Source organism: Squalius cephalus (genome assembly GCF_949319135.1).
Source record: "Squalius cephalus genome assembly, chromosome: 3".
In the NCBI taxonomy this organism is placed as follows: Eukaryota; Metazoa; Chordata; class Actinopteri; order Cypriniformes; family Leuciscidae; genus Squalius; species Squalius cephalus.
The window spans coordinates 35,254,665-35,272,075 of NC_137124.1; the positions used below are offsets into that span (position 1 = coordinate 35,254,665).

At 39.4% G+C, this 17,411-nt stretch overlaps 1 protein-coding gene across 7 annotated transcripts in view; it reads left to right on the forward strand.

The window, feature by feature from the left end:
- The window catches only part of tcf12 (transcription factor 12), a 116,906-nt gene that overhangs the window by 63,998 nt on the left and 35,497 nt on the right, over window positions 1–17,411 (forward strand). For all 7 annotated transcript variants that reach the window (XM_079867230.1, XM_079867232.1, XM_079867231.1 and 4 more), the window contains 3 exons: window positions 5,959–6,020; window positions 15,613–15,745; window positions 16,019–16,071. In XM_079867230.1, coding sequence (XP_079723356.1) covers window positions 5,959–6,020; window positions 15,613–15,745; window positions 16,019–16,071 — 248 coding nt within the window. The remainder of the gene's footprint in view (window positions 1–5,958; window positions 6,021–15,612; window positions 15,746–16,018; window positions 16,072–17,411) is intronic.

Consider the following 17,411-nt stretch of genomic DNA (forward strand, 5'->3'; position numbering starts at 1 on the left):
TCACCAAAAATTGAAATTGTGTCATCATTTACTTACCCCAATTTTTCCCTAGACCTTTATGACTTTCTTCTGTGGAACACAAAAGACTATATTTTTCTTCTTTTTTTCTTCTTTCATTTGATGCAAGTCAATGGTCTGAAACAACATGAGGATGAGTGAATTATGACAGAATTTTAACTTTTTGGATGAACTGTCCATTTATATAAGAACCGGTGCACTGCATTAAAGGCACAGTATGTAAGTTTCGCCGCTAGAGGTTGCTTATTCAAAACAATAACAAAGCCGTAGCTTGATGACGCCGTGAATGAGTGTGGAATCATGGGAGTTTTCGTCTTCACCTCCACAAACGATGGAAAGCAATCCGACAGGACTCAAGGCAGAAATCATGTTCATGGATGAGCTAATGTGGTAAAGTTTATAATCGCTACTGTGGTATGAAGCAGAGCGGGGCCGAGACCTTATATTTTATTATGCTTATATGCTGCAGTCGGCTGCTGCCTCTCCTTTCATTTTGTTGTTTATGTTTATTTTATGATTAAAGTTATGTTTAACGTGCCCTTCCTTCTTCCTTGAACTGTTGCAGTTACATTTGATGACTTAAATTCACATTATTTTATTTCATTCTAATGAAACAAACTCAAGTGCTGAATTATTACTCATACAGGTCACTTTATTTGAAAAATTAAAATTGTGGGGTAAGTTAACGTAGCGCTGTTTTACTTGGTCAAAACAATCATACTATAATACGCTTGAGTGTGTTGAAAGTTATGTTAACTTTACTCTGTGCTTTCGCTACGAGGCTGGTATTAGACACTTGTTTCACACTGCAGTAAGCTAGATCGATATTAAATAATCATATTCAAAAAAGCTGATTAAGCTTAATTTCAACATATATTGTATGGTGTGGAAAATGCTGTATTACTGTTACTACAAATAACCCTTTTCTGATTGTCCTATGTTACCCACTTGGCAAAATAGTGCTGTCTTTGAGGCATGGTACAAACATGTTTCTCGCGGTAAATCTGGGACAGCGCACAAATATTAAATTCTCTTTTAAGTCTTGTGCTTGAACAGACAAATTCACACAAAAATTATGTCAACATGCCCGTCTTGGCGAGTATCCTAGCAAACATAGTAGGTTTAGGCTATGTCTTAACTGAACATAAACAGTCGAGAAAGACAACGCATGTGTACAGTAGTATCAGTGTACTGGCTTTGTGCATTGTCTTAAAGTGACAGCAGTCTAATATTCCTGTTGCTGTCTGTTAATGTTAATGTTAATCAAACAACAAAAGACAAGGAAATCACTCACTGCTCTTGACTGAATAGTTTTTGTAAGTTTAATAATAAATGCAGTGTTTTATATTTGATTACTTTATTCAGTGTCTGTACCTGAAAACTATATGCTCTATTGCATTTATTTGTGCTGTTGCTATTTATATGAGAATTTTATTACAGTATATTTATTACTTTCTCAGAATACTTACATAAAATGGCCAAAAATTTATATTGTATCGCCCAATATTATGTCTTAGTAAGATTATATATAAATCCTTAGTTTTATGATCAAAGATCTAGAGGGCCATAAAATCCTGTGGGATATATTTGTTTTACTTGGTGTTACATTTGAAATGAAATGTTTTTAGAAAATACAGAGCCCACAGGTTCTTGAGGCCAGAAAAGTAATAAAAAATGTTAGAAGAATGTTGTCTGAGGTGTATTTTCACTGCAAAACTATGCCGCAAATTTTGAGAAAAGCCACTGCAAATTGTCATTTTAGGCTGCAAAAATCCCCCAAATAGTCCCTAGTGGGATGTGTATATATATCCAGTGTTGGGGAGTAACTAGTTACAAGTAACAGTGTTACGTAATTTTATTACGAAATAAATGTAACTGTAATCCATTACAGTTACTGAGAAAATAATTGTAATTAATGAAAATCTCAACGATTACAAAGGGGTTACATCTGAATATGTTGAATAATATTAATTTGTTGTTCCAGTGCTGGAAATTTAAAAATCATTTCATCCAGAAATCTGTATTTAACCTCAGAACGATCTCAAAGTCAAAAAACAATTGGAAAAGTCTGGTTTTGTGGTGGCTTGTGCTTTAAAATTTTATTATTATAATCTTAATTTAAGTGATGAAGGATTTTGAAAGTCTGACAGTAACCAGTGTTAAGTGCTACTGTAAGGTTGACCCTGCCTGGTTTGAATGTTTGAAAATGATTAACAGTTGAAAAAAGTAGTCAAATGTTTAGAAAAAAGTAATCAAATTTAATCAGTTACATTACTTTAATAAAGTAATTGAAATAGTTACACTATTTGTTATATTTTAAAGAGGGTGACTTGTAGTCTGTAACCTATTACATTTCCAAAGTATCCAACACTGCATATATCCAATATCTCAATATCACTAATATGACACCAATATAGAGTACCAAGAAGTTGCAGGCTATTAGTTGTTCCCAGAGGGCATGTGTAGAGTTGCAGGAGCTGTTATCTCAGCAGGGAGTCGAGTTGGTGGGGCCGTTAACGCTCCCCTGCTGACTGACAAGGTCACATGCTCCAACTTTCCTAGTTTTTCGAATGTAAATGAGCGGACTGCTTGCTTCAGCAGCACCGATCCTTATTATACCAGCTACTTCCCCAGACATTAAACACATCTCTAGCTGACTTGTCTTCAATCTTCAGTGATCCAATGATTTTCCTGGCATAGCCTTTTCTCATCAAACTTCGTAACCTCATCAGGTTCCTTCTGTTACGGCTGGTCCCTGTAAATAGTCCCTGCTCCTCCAGGCTCCCCAGTCACCTGTTTGATAGATTGTGTGACTAGAACACTCATTAGCTGTGATTCAGCAGGGGCATTGATAACCTATTGCACGGTGGCTAACCTCCACACTTCCCCGTGCGGCGGTGCTTCTCCCGTCCCCCCGCGTCAGCCACCCCGGCACCACCCCTTCCCTTAAAGCCCGGCGAGGCCGGAACATTCATCATCCGCAGTCAGATCCCGCTTCTATAATGTATGATGTGTCGCGGTAAAGGAGTAGGCGGCAGAGAGGGGAGGCCGGGTAGAAGCAGCGAGGCGGGTATTGATCAGGCCAACCCCCCCTTCATCCGTCTGTCATCGCTCCAGCTAAGAGGAGGAGGGCTGTAGAGGACGTGGCTAATCGTCAGCTTTGACTCCCACTTCTTGCGGTTCATTTCTGGAGAGATTCCCCCTAGTGACCCCTCCTCACACATGTACTCACTGTCACTTCCTCTCATAGTCACACACTCTCCTCTCACCTGCTGTCTCGCATATTCTCTGAACTCTCTCTCTCTCTCTTTCTGTCTCCAAGAGTGTCTTGGCCGAGAGTGTATAGGAAAGGAAGGGGTGTGTGTTTGAGGGTGGGGGCAGTGGCCTCACAGCTGCGCTAGCTGGCACTGCTTCCTCAAACATCATCGCCGCAGCCAGCAGCCCGCTTGGCACAAACACTCACCAGTAACACTTAAACAAATTGCTATAGCAGTGGAAGAGCTGTCTTACATTGTTGATTTTTAACATTCCGAGAGACCCCCCACCCCCCCCCCCCCCCCCCCCCCCTCGATTTGCTTTCTTCGCCTTTGGATGCTTTCAGCTTTTGGAACGCTCCGTGTTTTGAATGCACGCCCAATAATTTTGCAGAACTCGCTCTCGTTCTCTCACTTTCTCTCTGAATATCAGGCCCCCATGGGTCTCCTCTTCCTCCACAGCTCTCAGAGTCATTCTTAATTTTTCTGTTCCCCTCATCCGGTTCATTTTTTCACACTTATCTTCAACCGCTCGTCCTACATCACATCTCATATACACACACACACTTTATATGTGTGTTAAAAATAAATAAAAATAAGGAAATATAATTTATTTTTTATATGTATAATTTATATAATATATATATACACATATACATATAACAGCATATATATATATATATATATATAATATATATGTGTGTGTTGTCCTTTATAGCGATATATGTTAGCTCATTGGTGTTTGTCATGATTTAAAATAATACAGCATTTTTAATACACTATTTTATTGTTTTATTGGTTAAAATTATTCTTATTTTATCTGGATAAAAATATATAAATTTAGTAGTGCTGGGTAACGATTAATCGCATCCAAAATAAAAGTTTGTGTTTACATAATATGTATGTGTACTGTGTACACATTTGTATATGTATATGTAAAATGTATTTTTTGTATATGTAAAAATAAACATATGCATGTATATATTTAAGAAATATTTGCATGTATATATATATTTATACATAATTTATATGATATTATCTTAAATATACACATGCATGTGTGTGTATTCATATATACAAAATAATTTTGTACACAGTACACACACATATATTATGTAAACACAAACTTTAATTTTCACCTGTCCTGTCCTGTCTTTTTTTTCCTCACTGATAATACCAGTTATATTTTATAGAGATATATGTGGGCGACAATTAAAGCTCATTGACGTGTGTTATAATTTATGACTCTGACAGAATGTGGGTGTATGTGTGCAGTCAGGTGAATAGGTGCTTCTCTTTGTTCGGCTCTGCCATTGCTGTTAGCGAAGATCGGCCTTTCACTCTGGCATGCTGGACAGTTAAATGCATGTTTACCGTTCAGATCCTCTGGGACTCCTCCTTAGTGGTTACGGCACTGATCGCATTAAGGTCCCTCGACATGTTACGGCGCATGGCTGGGTTACGCTGCACGAGAGCATGCCAAACCATGCGTGCAACTGCTCGCTGCATCAGAGAGACCCAGACCGAGGGAGGATGTTTTTCATGAGTAGCGCTTCCAGCTCTGCCAGGATCTAAAACAACAACACGGCCTTATAAATTATTCAGCGTGGACAGAGAGTGTGTGACAAAACACATGCTGTAAATGAATATTTCAATGCTGGACACGAATGCATATGCAGAGGAAAGACTTGTCTGTGTGCGAGTTTGTGTACGCCACAAACTCAGAAACCTAAACTTAACTTGAGTAGCAGCCCAAGAAGTCAGGATGAGGTGAAAAAGCCTCCTAACCTTTAAAGTCGCTGAAAGACAGATGTTTTATTCTTTTGTGGTGACTGAGGGGGAGGGAACACAATAGTTTACCCACAACTATACTCCCTCTTCCTTTGCAGGAGTGCAAAGTCTCAAATGTTATATCACGCCGATTGAGATCAGTTTACACCACAGGGGAAGCAGTGTTTTCAGTTAAACCACTGTACCTGATTACTGCTGTCTCTGGAGGCTACGCCAGCGCAGGAACTCGCACGCTCAAAAACACGTGGCCTCGTGCGCCTGAGCGCAGCAGAACCGAACCTGAAGCGCGTAAGCCTAAAGGTGTAACAAATACTTTTCGGCATCCCAATTTAAGTTACAAAAATATTTGCCTTTTCCCTGGAGTAAACAGAATTTAGCTTCACTGCTGTGTTTGTTCTAATGTTTGAAAGTCTGACAAGGATAATATATGATGTTTTTAGAGTTGTTTATCATTTTCCTTTAGGAGTCTCGTGGTTTTTTTCTCGCAGAGAGTTTGAAACTGCTGAGTTTAGATATTGTGAAGTGCATGATTCATACGGCTGTGCGCTGTGCACTTTTATTTGCCCCTCGGAAGCTCACGGGCCGTTTCTGCGATAGGAAAAAGATCAAGATGGATTAGTATCGTTGACTGAGACCCCAATGACCCTGTAGTTTACTGTCAGACATGCCCTGCCTGATGGGCAGCTAGAGAACGTACACACAGAAATAAATCACGCCTTATTGATGAAATATGAAATATAAGTTAGGCTTTCCTGACCTTCAAGTGCCAAAACTCGCACAGAATGTGTGAGTTTTGGCAGTTATTGTTTCAGTTATCCTGTTTTTCACATGATTAATGTTTTTGTTTAATGCGTATGGTGCTGTTCTTATTGTTTGTGTCTTTGTTTATCCATAGGCAAGTCTGAGAGGCCTCCATTCTCTGGCTATGGGAGAGAGCCAGGCGTCTCTGGATGCCAGGTAACAACCACAACTTTTATTAACATGTATTATGTAGTTTTTGCTTTTGCGTGAATCTTGCAGGTTTCTCACTTAGACCCTGATTCATCACAACTACCAAAGTGCTGAAAGTGAACATGCCAAATACTCCAACACATGGCTAATTGGTTGTGAATCTTAAGATCAGTTTAAAAAAATACAGCTTTTGTTTAATAAAATACAGTAAAAATGTTGTGAAATACTATTGAAATACTATCTTAGAATATATTTGTAATAATATATTTAATATATAATAATATATGTAATAATATATTTTAAAATGTAATATATTCCTGTGATGGCAAAGCTGAATTTTCAGCATCATTACTCCAGGCTTCAGTGTCACATGATCCTTCAGAAATCATTCTAATATGCTGATTTGCTGCTGAAGTATCATTTCTTATTTATCAATGTTGAAAACAGATGTGCTGCTTAATATTTTTTAAACCATGATACATTTTTTTCAGGATACAAAAGACAGCATTTAGAACAGCATTTATTCAAAATAGAAATATTTTGTCACATGATAATGCTTTTACTGTCACTTTTGAACTTTTGAACAGTGGTGTATACTAATACATTTGTAAAATGTATTTTACAAATGTATTAGTATTATAATTAGTTATTGTATTATATTTGCGATGCCTAATGCATGTTAACAAAAAAAGTATAAAGCGGTACCAAACATCATCTACTAATCTCAAATAACTGGGAAAAGTCATCAAATATTCTGGAAAATCCATCGGTCTAAAGATATGGGAACCTTGTTTTATAGTTTCCGGTCAGTTTTTCACATCAGACAATTTTGAAAGAGTGTTTTGTGGAGTCTGGATGCTTTTAATCTGAATGCTTTTTAATAGCTTTTAATATGACTCAGCTCTGTGATTCAGAGGGAGAGTTTATGAATGTGTTGCGTGTAGGGAGCATGCCTTCAGCACACAGAAACATGACTTTCAGCACTTCCATTAAAGTAGGGTCACAGTGCCCAGCCCTGCTCTCCTCCCTCAGCCACACAGATGTTCCAAACAAAGACAGGATTGTGTGAGCACACCACCCCGCTCCCGCTCTCCCTCTCTCCTGCCCGTTCATTCTCTCTGACACGGTTGACGTCAGTCAGTCAGAGAGTATACTTGAAGACCCCCCCCCTCCCTTTTTTCCCTCTACATCGTCTGTGGCTTGCGCTTTTGCTCTGTTTATATTTTGTCCGCCCCCCTCTCCAACCTGTTGTAATGACTACTGGGAAACCAAGAAATAAACTCTTTTCCATGCTAGTGCAATCTACGATAGATTGTGTTGCGTATTAGTGCTATACTTACACTGGACAAAAATAAATCCTGTCGTATTTATAGAACATTTTTTGGCAGCTGTGGTTGCCGAATAATTTTGTAAAAATGTAAATATATTTACAGAACAACCTGTAAATTTTACAATTTAAAATGTACACACATATATATATATATATATATATATATATATATATATATATATAAAAAAAACATTTTAAACAGGTAAATCCAACAGCCCTTTTCTGCTGAATTAGCAAGGCTATACTGCTACTAAAATCTTTTTTTCTTTTTCTTTTAACACTGTATACTGACAACCACCACAGTAAGTCACATGAGGATTCAAAGTTCATCACAATGAGCTTTTTCTACAATCTGAGGGAAATACTAATATATAGAAGGTACACACAAGTACAAAACACCATCATGGTAAAACACAACACTAAAATAATGCAATAAACATTAGCCGTTTTTTTCACCATCGGGCCGAATAGTCCTAAGAATGGTTCCAGTTATATTTCCACTTGAGCTTGGCTCTGCACGGCACGATTACAACCCGTTCTCGGCCTGGAAGTCTCAGCACGGTTGGCTAACTGTATAGTGACGTCGCCACTCAGGATTTGTCACCTGTCTGTTGCCTGGCTATCAGTTTCTCTGGATCTGCCCAAGCGCGCTATTTGAGCGACGTAAACACGAGTAAATAATAAAATGAAAAGAAATATTTGATCATCCTCCATAACGCAGTCCCTATTTACATCACATACCGTCTGTAAACTCAAATGCATCAGGCAACGACTGACGATGTTTAGCCAGACGTTGGAAAAAATATAACATAAAATATACATAACTAATAACAAAACCTAAGAAGAAACATTATAATTAAAATGGAAAACCATCAAATTTGAAGTGTCACGCAGGGAATTATGAGAAAATCAGAATGTAACATTTTAATGTAAAATTACATTAAATGTCAGATTAGATCTATTACAGTTTTTAATGTAGTAGTCTTTTACAGTTAAAATTAGTCATTTTTTACAGTGTATGGTCATTAGCAGAAGGATTTATTTAGCATGCAGGGTCTTGGCTTAGATTAGATTTAATGCCATGGCTAAGATAGGATATTAGAGGAAGACTACCTCTCCAGCTTAAGTGTGAGGTCAGCGAAGCCCTCGACCCGAACGACCCTTTAATAACCTCGGCCTCTGAGCGCTGCGTCCGCCTCAGGAGAAGAGAAACACACAAGCACACCTTTTAAAGCACCGTGCTTTTTTGCGAGCAGTGAATGGCGCTAGTCAGAACGAATGAAAACACGGCTGGCTCTCTGGCGCGTTCGCTCATTCATAAAAGAGCTTTCTGAAAGGGAATGCCAGTTCAGACATTTTGTGTGGGAACTGGGGAATTTATGCTGGCCTGCAGCTGCACAGATCAGAGCCTGGCAGAGACTCAGTTTGTCTAGTCGCCGAAGAAAAACAGGAAGAGTGAAAAAGCCGTTCGGTTCCTGAGCGAATGTGGGAAGAATGCGGGCTGCAGGGTGGCTGCATTAATATTCTGCACCCTTCGTGTTAATACGGCCATCGCGTCTGCCGCGCGCATATAAACAGATGACTATCAGGTGCAGAGATTATCGGAGAAGCAGTGTTTTTAATACGCGAATCGGGCGCCTAATAACCCAGTCTGCTTCGAAAATTGAGCAATGCACATTGCGGAACCTAATAAAAGGCCCTATTTGTTCAGCGAGTGCCAAGAATGGAAATATCTGCAGTAGTAATCTATCAAGTGTTTGGCAGTGATGGGAAGCGGTTACAGGATTTTCACAAAAGCAAACAGCCTGTCTTTTTATGAGGTTTGTCATCATTTGCAGGCTAAACCTCTCCCTCAGCAAGGTATTATTGCATCATTTGAACCTGATGTGGAACTGTACACCTTTTATTGAGTTAAATATTCAAACTGTCTCAGCCAGCTGTGGCCCCTGTATCTCTGCCTGCCAAGCATCTCATTGGCTGCTTTCTTTTACATCAAGTAATTCGTTGAAAAAACTGTGGATTTCACATTGGCTCGGGAAGCGAGAAAAGCTTTTTTAGTACCATTAGCGATTCTCGCACGTGCATTATTCCGCTGATGTGGACCAAACACCATACAACATATTCAGACAGTGTTTTCTGCAATAGCATACAGTGGCATCGCAACATTAATACTTAATCTGCAGCACAACATGCATAACAACCAGTGTAGATTTCAAAACGAGTGACTCTTAAGAACCAGTTCTTATTAAATACAAACATACATTATGGATATCATAGTCAGATTCCCAAACAAATGTGAACCAGCTTTTTTTAGTAAATCAAAACCATTCAATGCTACCAAGATACCCGAACAAATGACTCTTAAAGGAATAGTTCACCCAAATATTAAAATTCTGTCAATTTATAAATTTATATTTACTCATGTCGTTCCAAACCTGTATGATCTTATTTCTTCTTTCTTTTTTTGTCCATACAATAGAAGTTAATGGTCACCACTACTTGGTTATCAATATTATTCATGTTTTGTGTTTAGCTGTAAAGTATTCAATCATAGAGTTTTAATTTTTTAAAAACAGTGTAGTTTGATTCTTGAACAAATTACCATTTTTTTAGTTATTGACTAATTACAAGCCAATTCTTTTTGGTGAATCAAAACCGGACTGCGTGACCAGTGTAGTCCTAGGGAATCACCTCATACAAATGTATGCATCTCTTCTTAGGAAAGAGAAGCTTTATTGACCATTTAACAGCTTTTTACATTATGCATCCTAAAATAATAAATTTGATTCATTCTTTGCCTTTGCTTTGCAATATCTTTAACACTACTGAAGGCTACACTACTGTTGCCATCTTTAACCTTGCAGCAGGAAATGCCATGATCCAAACATGAGAAATGTGAAAATAGAGAAGCGATAAGAGGCGAGCGGTAGAGATCTGCGTTCAGCGGCACGATGGCTGTAGGTAAGCTCTGCGCCCGTCCCCTGTGTGGAGGATTATTCTGATTGTTGCGGCAGGATGCGGTTGACAGATGACTGCTATTATCTCCACCAATCTGCCTGACATTTCACTCAGGAAGATGATTGTTCAGATGTGAGCGGGCTCAGAAGCCCCTGTGATTCTGTCAAGTGCTCTTATAATGAACACTACTTCTCAGTATCCGCAAGATTGACCAGACTGACATGTAAGCTGAGTACTTGTTTTAGAGGCTAAACCGTGGTGGGCAGTTTTTTTCCTCTCACCCGCTAACACACGGCCATGTTCATACAAACACTTAGACCCTGGCGGGAAGTGAACAGGGCTTTTGTCAGTATATCGCTCATACTTAGTATTAGGGATTTGAACATAGTCCAAACCATACGTATTAAACGTTGCTGTGTAACTCATCCCAAAATGGACATGAATGATACCTCAAATTATGTGGTTTGTTGACGAGAGGTGTATTATTACTTTTCTAAGCAATCCGACTTAAGATTTTCACCTGGCAGATGAAAAAATATCTCATAGACCCGAGACCTATCTAGAAACCAGAAGGTTTTTTTTTTTATGTAGCAACTGTTTAGCAACGGCCTGGCATTTTTCTTCAGAAAATGCACATTTCTCATTCATTCTATATTCAATTTAACAAAGATCTCTCTAATCCCCTTTCGTTTCATGGAACCACCAGTTCTCTGAATGTAATCTTTAAATAGGATTCAACTAATTTCACATCACTATAATAAACCACAGTAAATCCCCCTTAAAGTCACTCTCTCCCGAGTAGTAAATTAGTATTCTATCGCTCTTTCATCTGACCCCAGCGCTTCCCCCCCGTCTTGTTTTTGCATTGCGGCTAAAAAGTAAGAAGATAATATTGCTGTGAGGATTTCATATCATTGAACAAAGGCAACACTAGTCAGTCTGTTTTGCCATGTCAATGTCAATGATGCCACCTCCCTGACAGCCTGTCACTTTGGAGAGCTCGTGTCCCCCCTCATTCCTCCTGCAGTAAAGGAGAAGCCAACCTGATTTTCACACGATCTGATGGCCCTTGTTTTAATAGGCTAAATTTAAGGAGTAGCAGCTATTTTTGCTTTCTTCTGTAGCCACGACCAGGGCTTTGATTATGACTTCTATCCGACTTTGATATCGGTTACATTTCCTGTGTACAATGTGTTCATTTTTAAGAACTATACAAAACAGAGTGATCTGACCAATAAAAAATAAGTGCACAGTTTGTTGTTTTCAATTTGTAAGATTTAAAAAAGAAAAACCTAAAATAATATTTAAAACGACATTTAAGTAATTCTAAATTATAATAATACAAACTAAAATCACACAAACGATTAATATGATATATATATATTAGGGGTGTAACGGTACGTGTATTCGTACCGAACCGTTTCGGTACAGGGCTTTCGGTTCGGTGCACGTGTGTACCGAATGACTGAATGCAATATTTTGTGTGCGGAACATAGGTACATTTTCGTGTTTCCACACGAACATATTAAGTGGCGGAAGTCTCCGCGTTCAGCGCAAATCCCGCCCTGCAGCTGATTCTAATGTTTTTTCCTATTAGACATTCTCTGGTTTTACCCGTGTTTTACCCGTCGTCACTGTAACAATGAAATCGACTGCATGGCGAAAAAAAGCTTTTCCGCTTCGTGTGCGCCGCCGCACTCTCCGTTCCGTGGCGCGCGCGCGCGCGTGTGTGTGTGTGTGTGTGTGTCGACGACCCGCTGCGCTCTCTGCTCAATGTTCGAGTCCGTGTTTGCGCTGCGCGTTCTGCTCTGTCGTTAACGGCCCAAACACTCCAATCATGTACCGATCACGCACTGGAAAAGCAAAGTCCGCTCAAATAAGGTGAAATTTCTCAGTAGTAACTTAGATTTCTGTTTGCTGAGCTGGTATAGTCATGCTGGCAACAATGGTAAAATGACCTGCTCTGATCACATGCTCTGGTAATAATAGCTTTGTACTATAGCTTTGGACTATATTTTATTTTGATAATTATTAAAAAAGTGGAAAAAAAAAATCTTAAATTTATTATGTTGATTGATTATTGAAAAATAATAATACATTAATATATTTGTTTAATATTATTTTAATATAGGGCTATTTTCTGTTCCTGCACTGTAATCATAGTTATTTATTTATATTTTTCATTATATTTTATTATGTGATATTGGTTTGAGACTGAGAGTATTTTATTTAGTGGAGAACTTTGCAGCAGTATTTTATTTCTTATTCTTTTTTTATTTTATATCTATTTTATTATATTTTATTAAAAAGTGTTTAAAAAAGTGTAAACAAATTGTTAAAAAAAGTTTATAGTAATAAACAACCTGCAGTTTAATGTTTGCATTTCTTTCCCTTACTGTACCGAAAATAAACCGAACCGTGACTTTAAAACCGAGGTACGTACCGAACCGTGATTTTTGTGTACCGTTACACCCCTAATATATATATATATATATATATATATATATATATATATATCATATTAATCGTTTGTGTGATTTTAGTTTGTATTATTTTATTATCACCTCTTAATAAGCTTTTAATAGCGCACAGACTCTTTATAATTGTGAAATTGCTGTTTTATTTTGCACCGGCAGTTATAGGGTTAATGCGGTGAGTTCGGAGAAGGCCGGGTGCGTTCATGTTATTTTGCGCTCCGATTAAAAAGTTCAGAAACGTCGTTCTTCAGATGTTACAAAAGTATGAATGTTTAAAAAAAAAAAAGTTTCGATCATAAATTTACAAGAAAAATTAAGAAGAAAATCATATTCAGCACGGAAAAAACGAGGACAAAAATAAGCATTATACTCATCAAAACTACTGATTATTTTTACACAAAATCCATCCTTATTTCTTTCCTCAAGCAGACTTCAATTACTCTGTTGTACAGGTTATCTGTGCGTTTCAGTTTTTGACTTGTGCCTTCAAAATCAGACATTACATAGATTACAGTCAGTTCATTCTGTGGGACAGATCGAATAGTGTTCGTGACTCTGCGTTAAGCTGGATTTTTTTTTCCGGTAGGCTTGAAGCTGCTGGGGGTCGAGGAGGGAGAGAAACATTAATTTATGGGTTGAAAAACTATTAAATCTACAGGCATATATTTTAGTTTATGCCGTTCGCTATAGGAGCGGTTTGCTAGCTCCTCTGACTACTAGTAATAGTACACGCTCTGACCATCCAATCAAAGGACGTGAAAATGCCGACGTTATTGTACATCTGCTAGATGGCCCCCGGTGCAGTCAAATCGAAATCTGATTGGCTGATTAAATCTGACTGATTATCTGATTGGTTAAAGCAACAGTTTCATTACCATTCATTTTAAGCTTAAGGCCTCAAGGCAGATTTCTTTGACCCTGGCAACACATGATGGCTGAAATATGATTGGATAAAAGCTCTAACATAAATATACACTACTGGAAGCAGCGCAACCAAGAGATTAAGAGAAAGTACTATTGGGAATAATTTAATACACATTAATGGAAAAAATGTATTAAAGCACAAGTCAGTGATTCTGATAGTGTTTAGGCCAGCAGAGAAGGCCTTGCTGGCCCTTACGGTCCACCACTATATATATATACATTTTATTTATAGGCACCTTACAGTACATGACACTCAAGGTCACCTTACAAATCTTCCTAAAACATCAATATGAGAACAATAGACAAACCATATTATAATATACATTAGACACTGAAGAATAAGATATTGCTCAATACATGTGCAATCATAAATAAGCCTGTTTATATAAAAAGTTTTAAGACGAGATTTAAAAGTGTCAAGACTGACGCTGTTACGAATGTCCTGGGGAAGGGAGTTCCACAAATGAGGGGCAGGATAACTAAAAGCCCTTGACCCTAAACTGTTTATAATTTGTGATGAAAAATATTACTGAATTACAAAAATGCTGCGTACAAGCCTTCTTTATATGGGGACTTTTGTACCGTCAAATTTAAAAAGAAAAAAAGCATCTCAGATTAAAATATGTATGATCATTTCAGATATTGTGTGGCCCTTGAATGAGGTTTTGCTTCACAGAAGGACACAATCAGACCTCGTTACAACCTGAGAGTTTTTCTCCTTTTTCCTCTCTTTACTGAACACAATTGTGCAGTTATTGATGTGAGAGTGCCAGCAGCTCAGTGAAGTCCAAGGAGATATCGATCCAATCAGTCTGACCTAGTGATTCCCTCCCCTTCTGCTCACGGTGAACTGCTATTGATCAGGCCTGATCACGGCCCCAGGGCATATCCACACACAGCCAGGGACACATCCTCACTTAAAGGAGCAGCGGACCCAGGAGAGTGAAGGATGAGAGATCCAACAGGGGAGGAGGGGGGGGGGGTATACGACAGTGGCCGGCTCAAGCCTCATTAAACCATCTGTCTGATCTCAGGAACTGTCAGCTACCCTGTAAAAAAACTGTGCCGGCTTAACTTGACAAAACACCCGGTATAGAGCCCATGAAGTCGACAGGGCCACTAGCCTGTCGACCGACAGCCAATTACGTGAGGAGAGAGCAGAGACAGTGGCCCCGAAACCCGCCTCTGATGACCGGGAGATTAGCGTAGGCTTCAGGTTTGTAAATGGTTTTCCCGGAGGCTATCGCACCCTTGACCAACATCCACTCTTGTTGCTCGTCCCAGAAAACTGGGTTAAGAGGCCAATTAGAGAAAAAGCCCAATTAGCCTAATCGTGTGCTGAGTTAAAGAGCAGTGTGTGGAGGGGATGAAAGCGTGACGGAGAATAGAAGGAATCAGGTAACAGGACTCATACTGGGAGACCCAGCATGCATTAGAGCGGTTGTTGACTACTATACTGCACCACTTAACACGAGACAAACTGACATCACACAGAAGACAACTGGATATATAAATAAAATGTAGAACCATGATTTATATACAGTGTGTACATGCGTTTGTGTGTATAGCTAAAATAGCTATTTTTTTATACTGCAAATTATTTTAGTTTTTACTGTTTTATTCAGCTTATTTGACAAAATAGTATAGAATTTTAATATTGGCTATTTATGGGTTGTTGTTCATGTGAAAATAATTATCTGCTTGTCTGTATTGACAGAATTTTAACATTGGTAAATTTCCGTCATTTGTGAGACAATGCTTCCCTGCCATTGGAAAGAGTTGATGACTGTTTGATTGTTTTTTATATTTAAAAGTGTTTATGTTTTGCACGCACACATTGACTTTTTTGTTCATTTAGTGTATTTACTGTTGGCTTTCAGCCCTGAACTGCCTTCTTTTGTCTCTACAGCCCAGTCTGAGGTCGGACATGGGTCTGGCGAGCCCAGGGCCTGTCACCACCTCTGGGAAGTCGCCCACTCCGTTCTACTCATTTACTGGCTCCAATCCACGAAGACGCTCCCTTCAGGACTCGGCTTCACTGGGTCAGTGCCTGTCTAATGCCCTCAATGAAAAAGCATGACTAAAGCGTCATTATTACTGTATGTTTTTATAATAAACACTAACAGACAATAATGGAAATATAATTTTTTATTATGCTGAATTTAAGAATTCCTCGATTTCTGCCACACCAATGCTCTCGTATTTGTATTTGTAAACCTGTATTCAAAAAGACATCTGACTGAGTGCCCCCTAATGCTTGTTTATTCTTTTCCCCCCTCAAATGTCTCAAAGTTGTTTTTGTATCCTCTCCACAGATCCTGTGCAAACAAAGAAAGTGCGCAAGCCCCCTCCCGGCCTTCCTACATCTGTGAGTACAGCATCATTTCATCTTCCTGCCATCGCTTTGCTTTAAAAATAGACACCAACCGAGGCATTTTAATGAAAGCCGTTGGTGCGGCGGCAAACACATTTTTGAATTTCATCTTATCAAAGCCGTCCTCTGACATGGTGGCACCGTGTACCTGTGCGCATGTCAAGTTGCATGTACACGGGAGGCCAAACCTGCCTCACAAATCAGCTCTGTTGTATTTGCGAATCCACCGTTTGGAGCACGGCGAGTGTAGGTGCACGGTAACGATGGTTGATTGATTTGTGAGGCCGCCCCGTCAGCGCTCGCCTCCCTCTCCTCCCCTCTCCCGCGGGAACAAGGGCTCAGGGACATGAGCTGTCATGCCGCATCCCCGCCACAGCTCTTTTGATGTTTAATTAGTCATTATGTAGCCAGAACAGGAGGACAGACAGAGATTAATAACGTGGAATTGGTGGTAAATTTCCATGGGCGATAATCCCGGTGGAGCACCAGACATTAGGATTCGGAGGAAGTGTGGAGCTCAGCTTGACTCCGCCTGTGACCCCCGTTCGACCAACTCCCTCCCACCCTTTCTATATGCATAAATCGCACATTCGAACAGTCATTGTGGGAAAACGGAGGGGAGATAGTGAAAGCCTCCTTTTAGATTTGCCCTCAAACCACAGCGCTGGCTGCAATGAATGCGTCCCCAGATGCAGCAGCTTTAGCACAGAGATCCCCTCACGTTAATACAACAGGATTCGGATTCCTCCCGCAGAACAAAACGAGGCCTTTGAGGGCCGCGTGGCAGCAGGATTAGTCTTCGTGAGCTCTCAATAATCGCACGCAACGCAGGCGAGAAATCAAGCGCGACTTTTCCACGAGGCATGAATAAGAAGTCGCGCAATGCACTTTTGTCTTTAAATTTGTGTTTGAATCGTTGCTTGTCTGGAACAGAGTCGCTCCAGTTGATACGAGACTCGGGGGGTAAATGGGGAGCGAGATACTTTTAGCTACTAATGCCAGAGGAAAAAACGATGGAAGACAGAAAAAGATGGAGAGGTGGGGTGGTAAGGGGGTTGAGGAAAGATTGGTGGCCTCGTGGGGTACATCTCTTTGTTGTGTAAATGGACATAGGGCTTTTATTTGTCACTACTTAACACATGGCCGCAGGTGCACTTGTGTGACTCATAACTCGAAGCAGCTCAATTCAGCGCAGGGAAGAGCGCCGGGAATATAGAAATCTGCTCTTGTAAGAAAGGGCTGGATTCTCTTCAAAATCACACTCACAGCAGATGAACTTGTATGTCAGTACCTTTGTATCTGAAAAATCTGAATATTGCAAAAATAATTTGTGA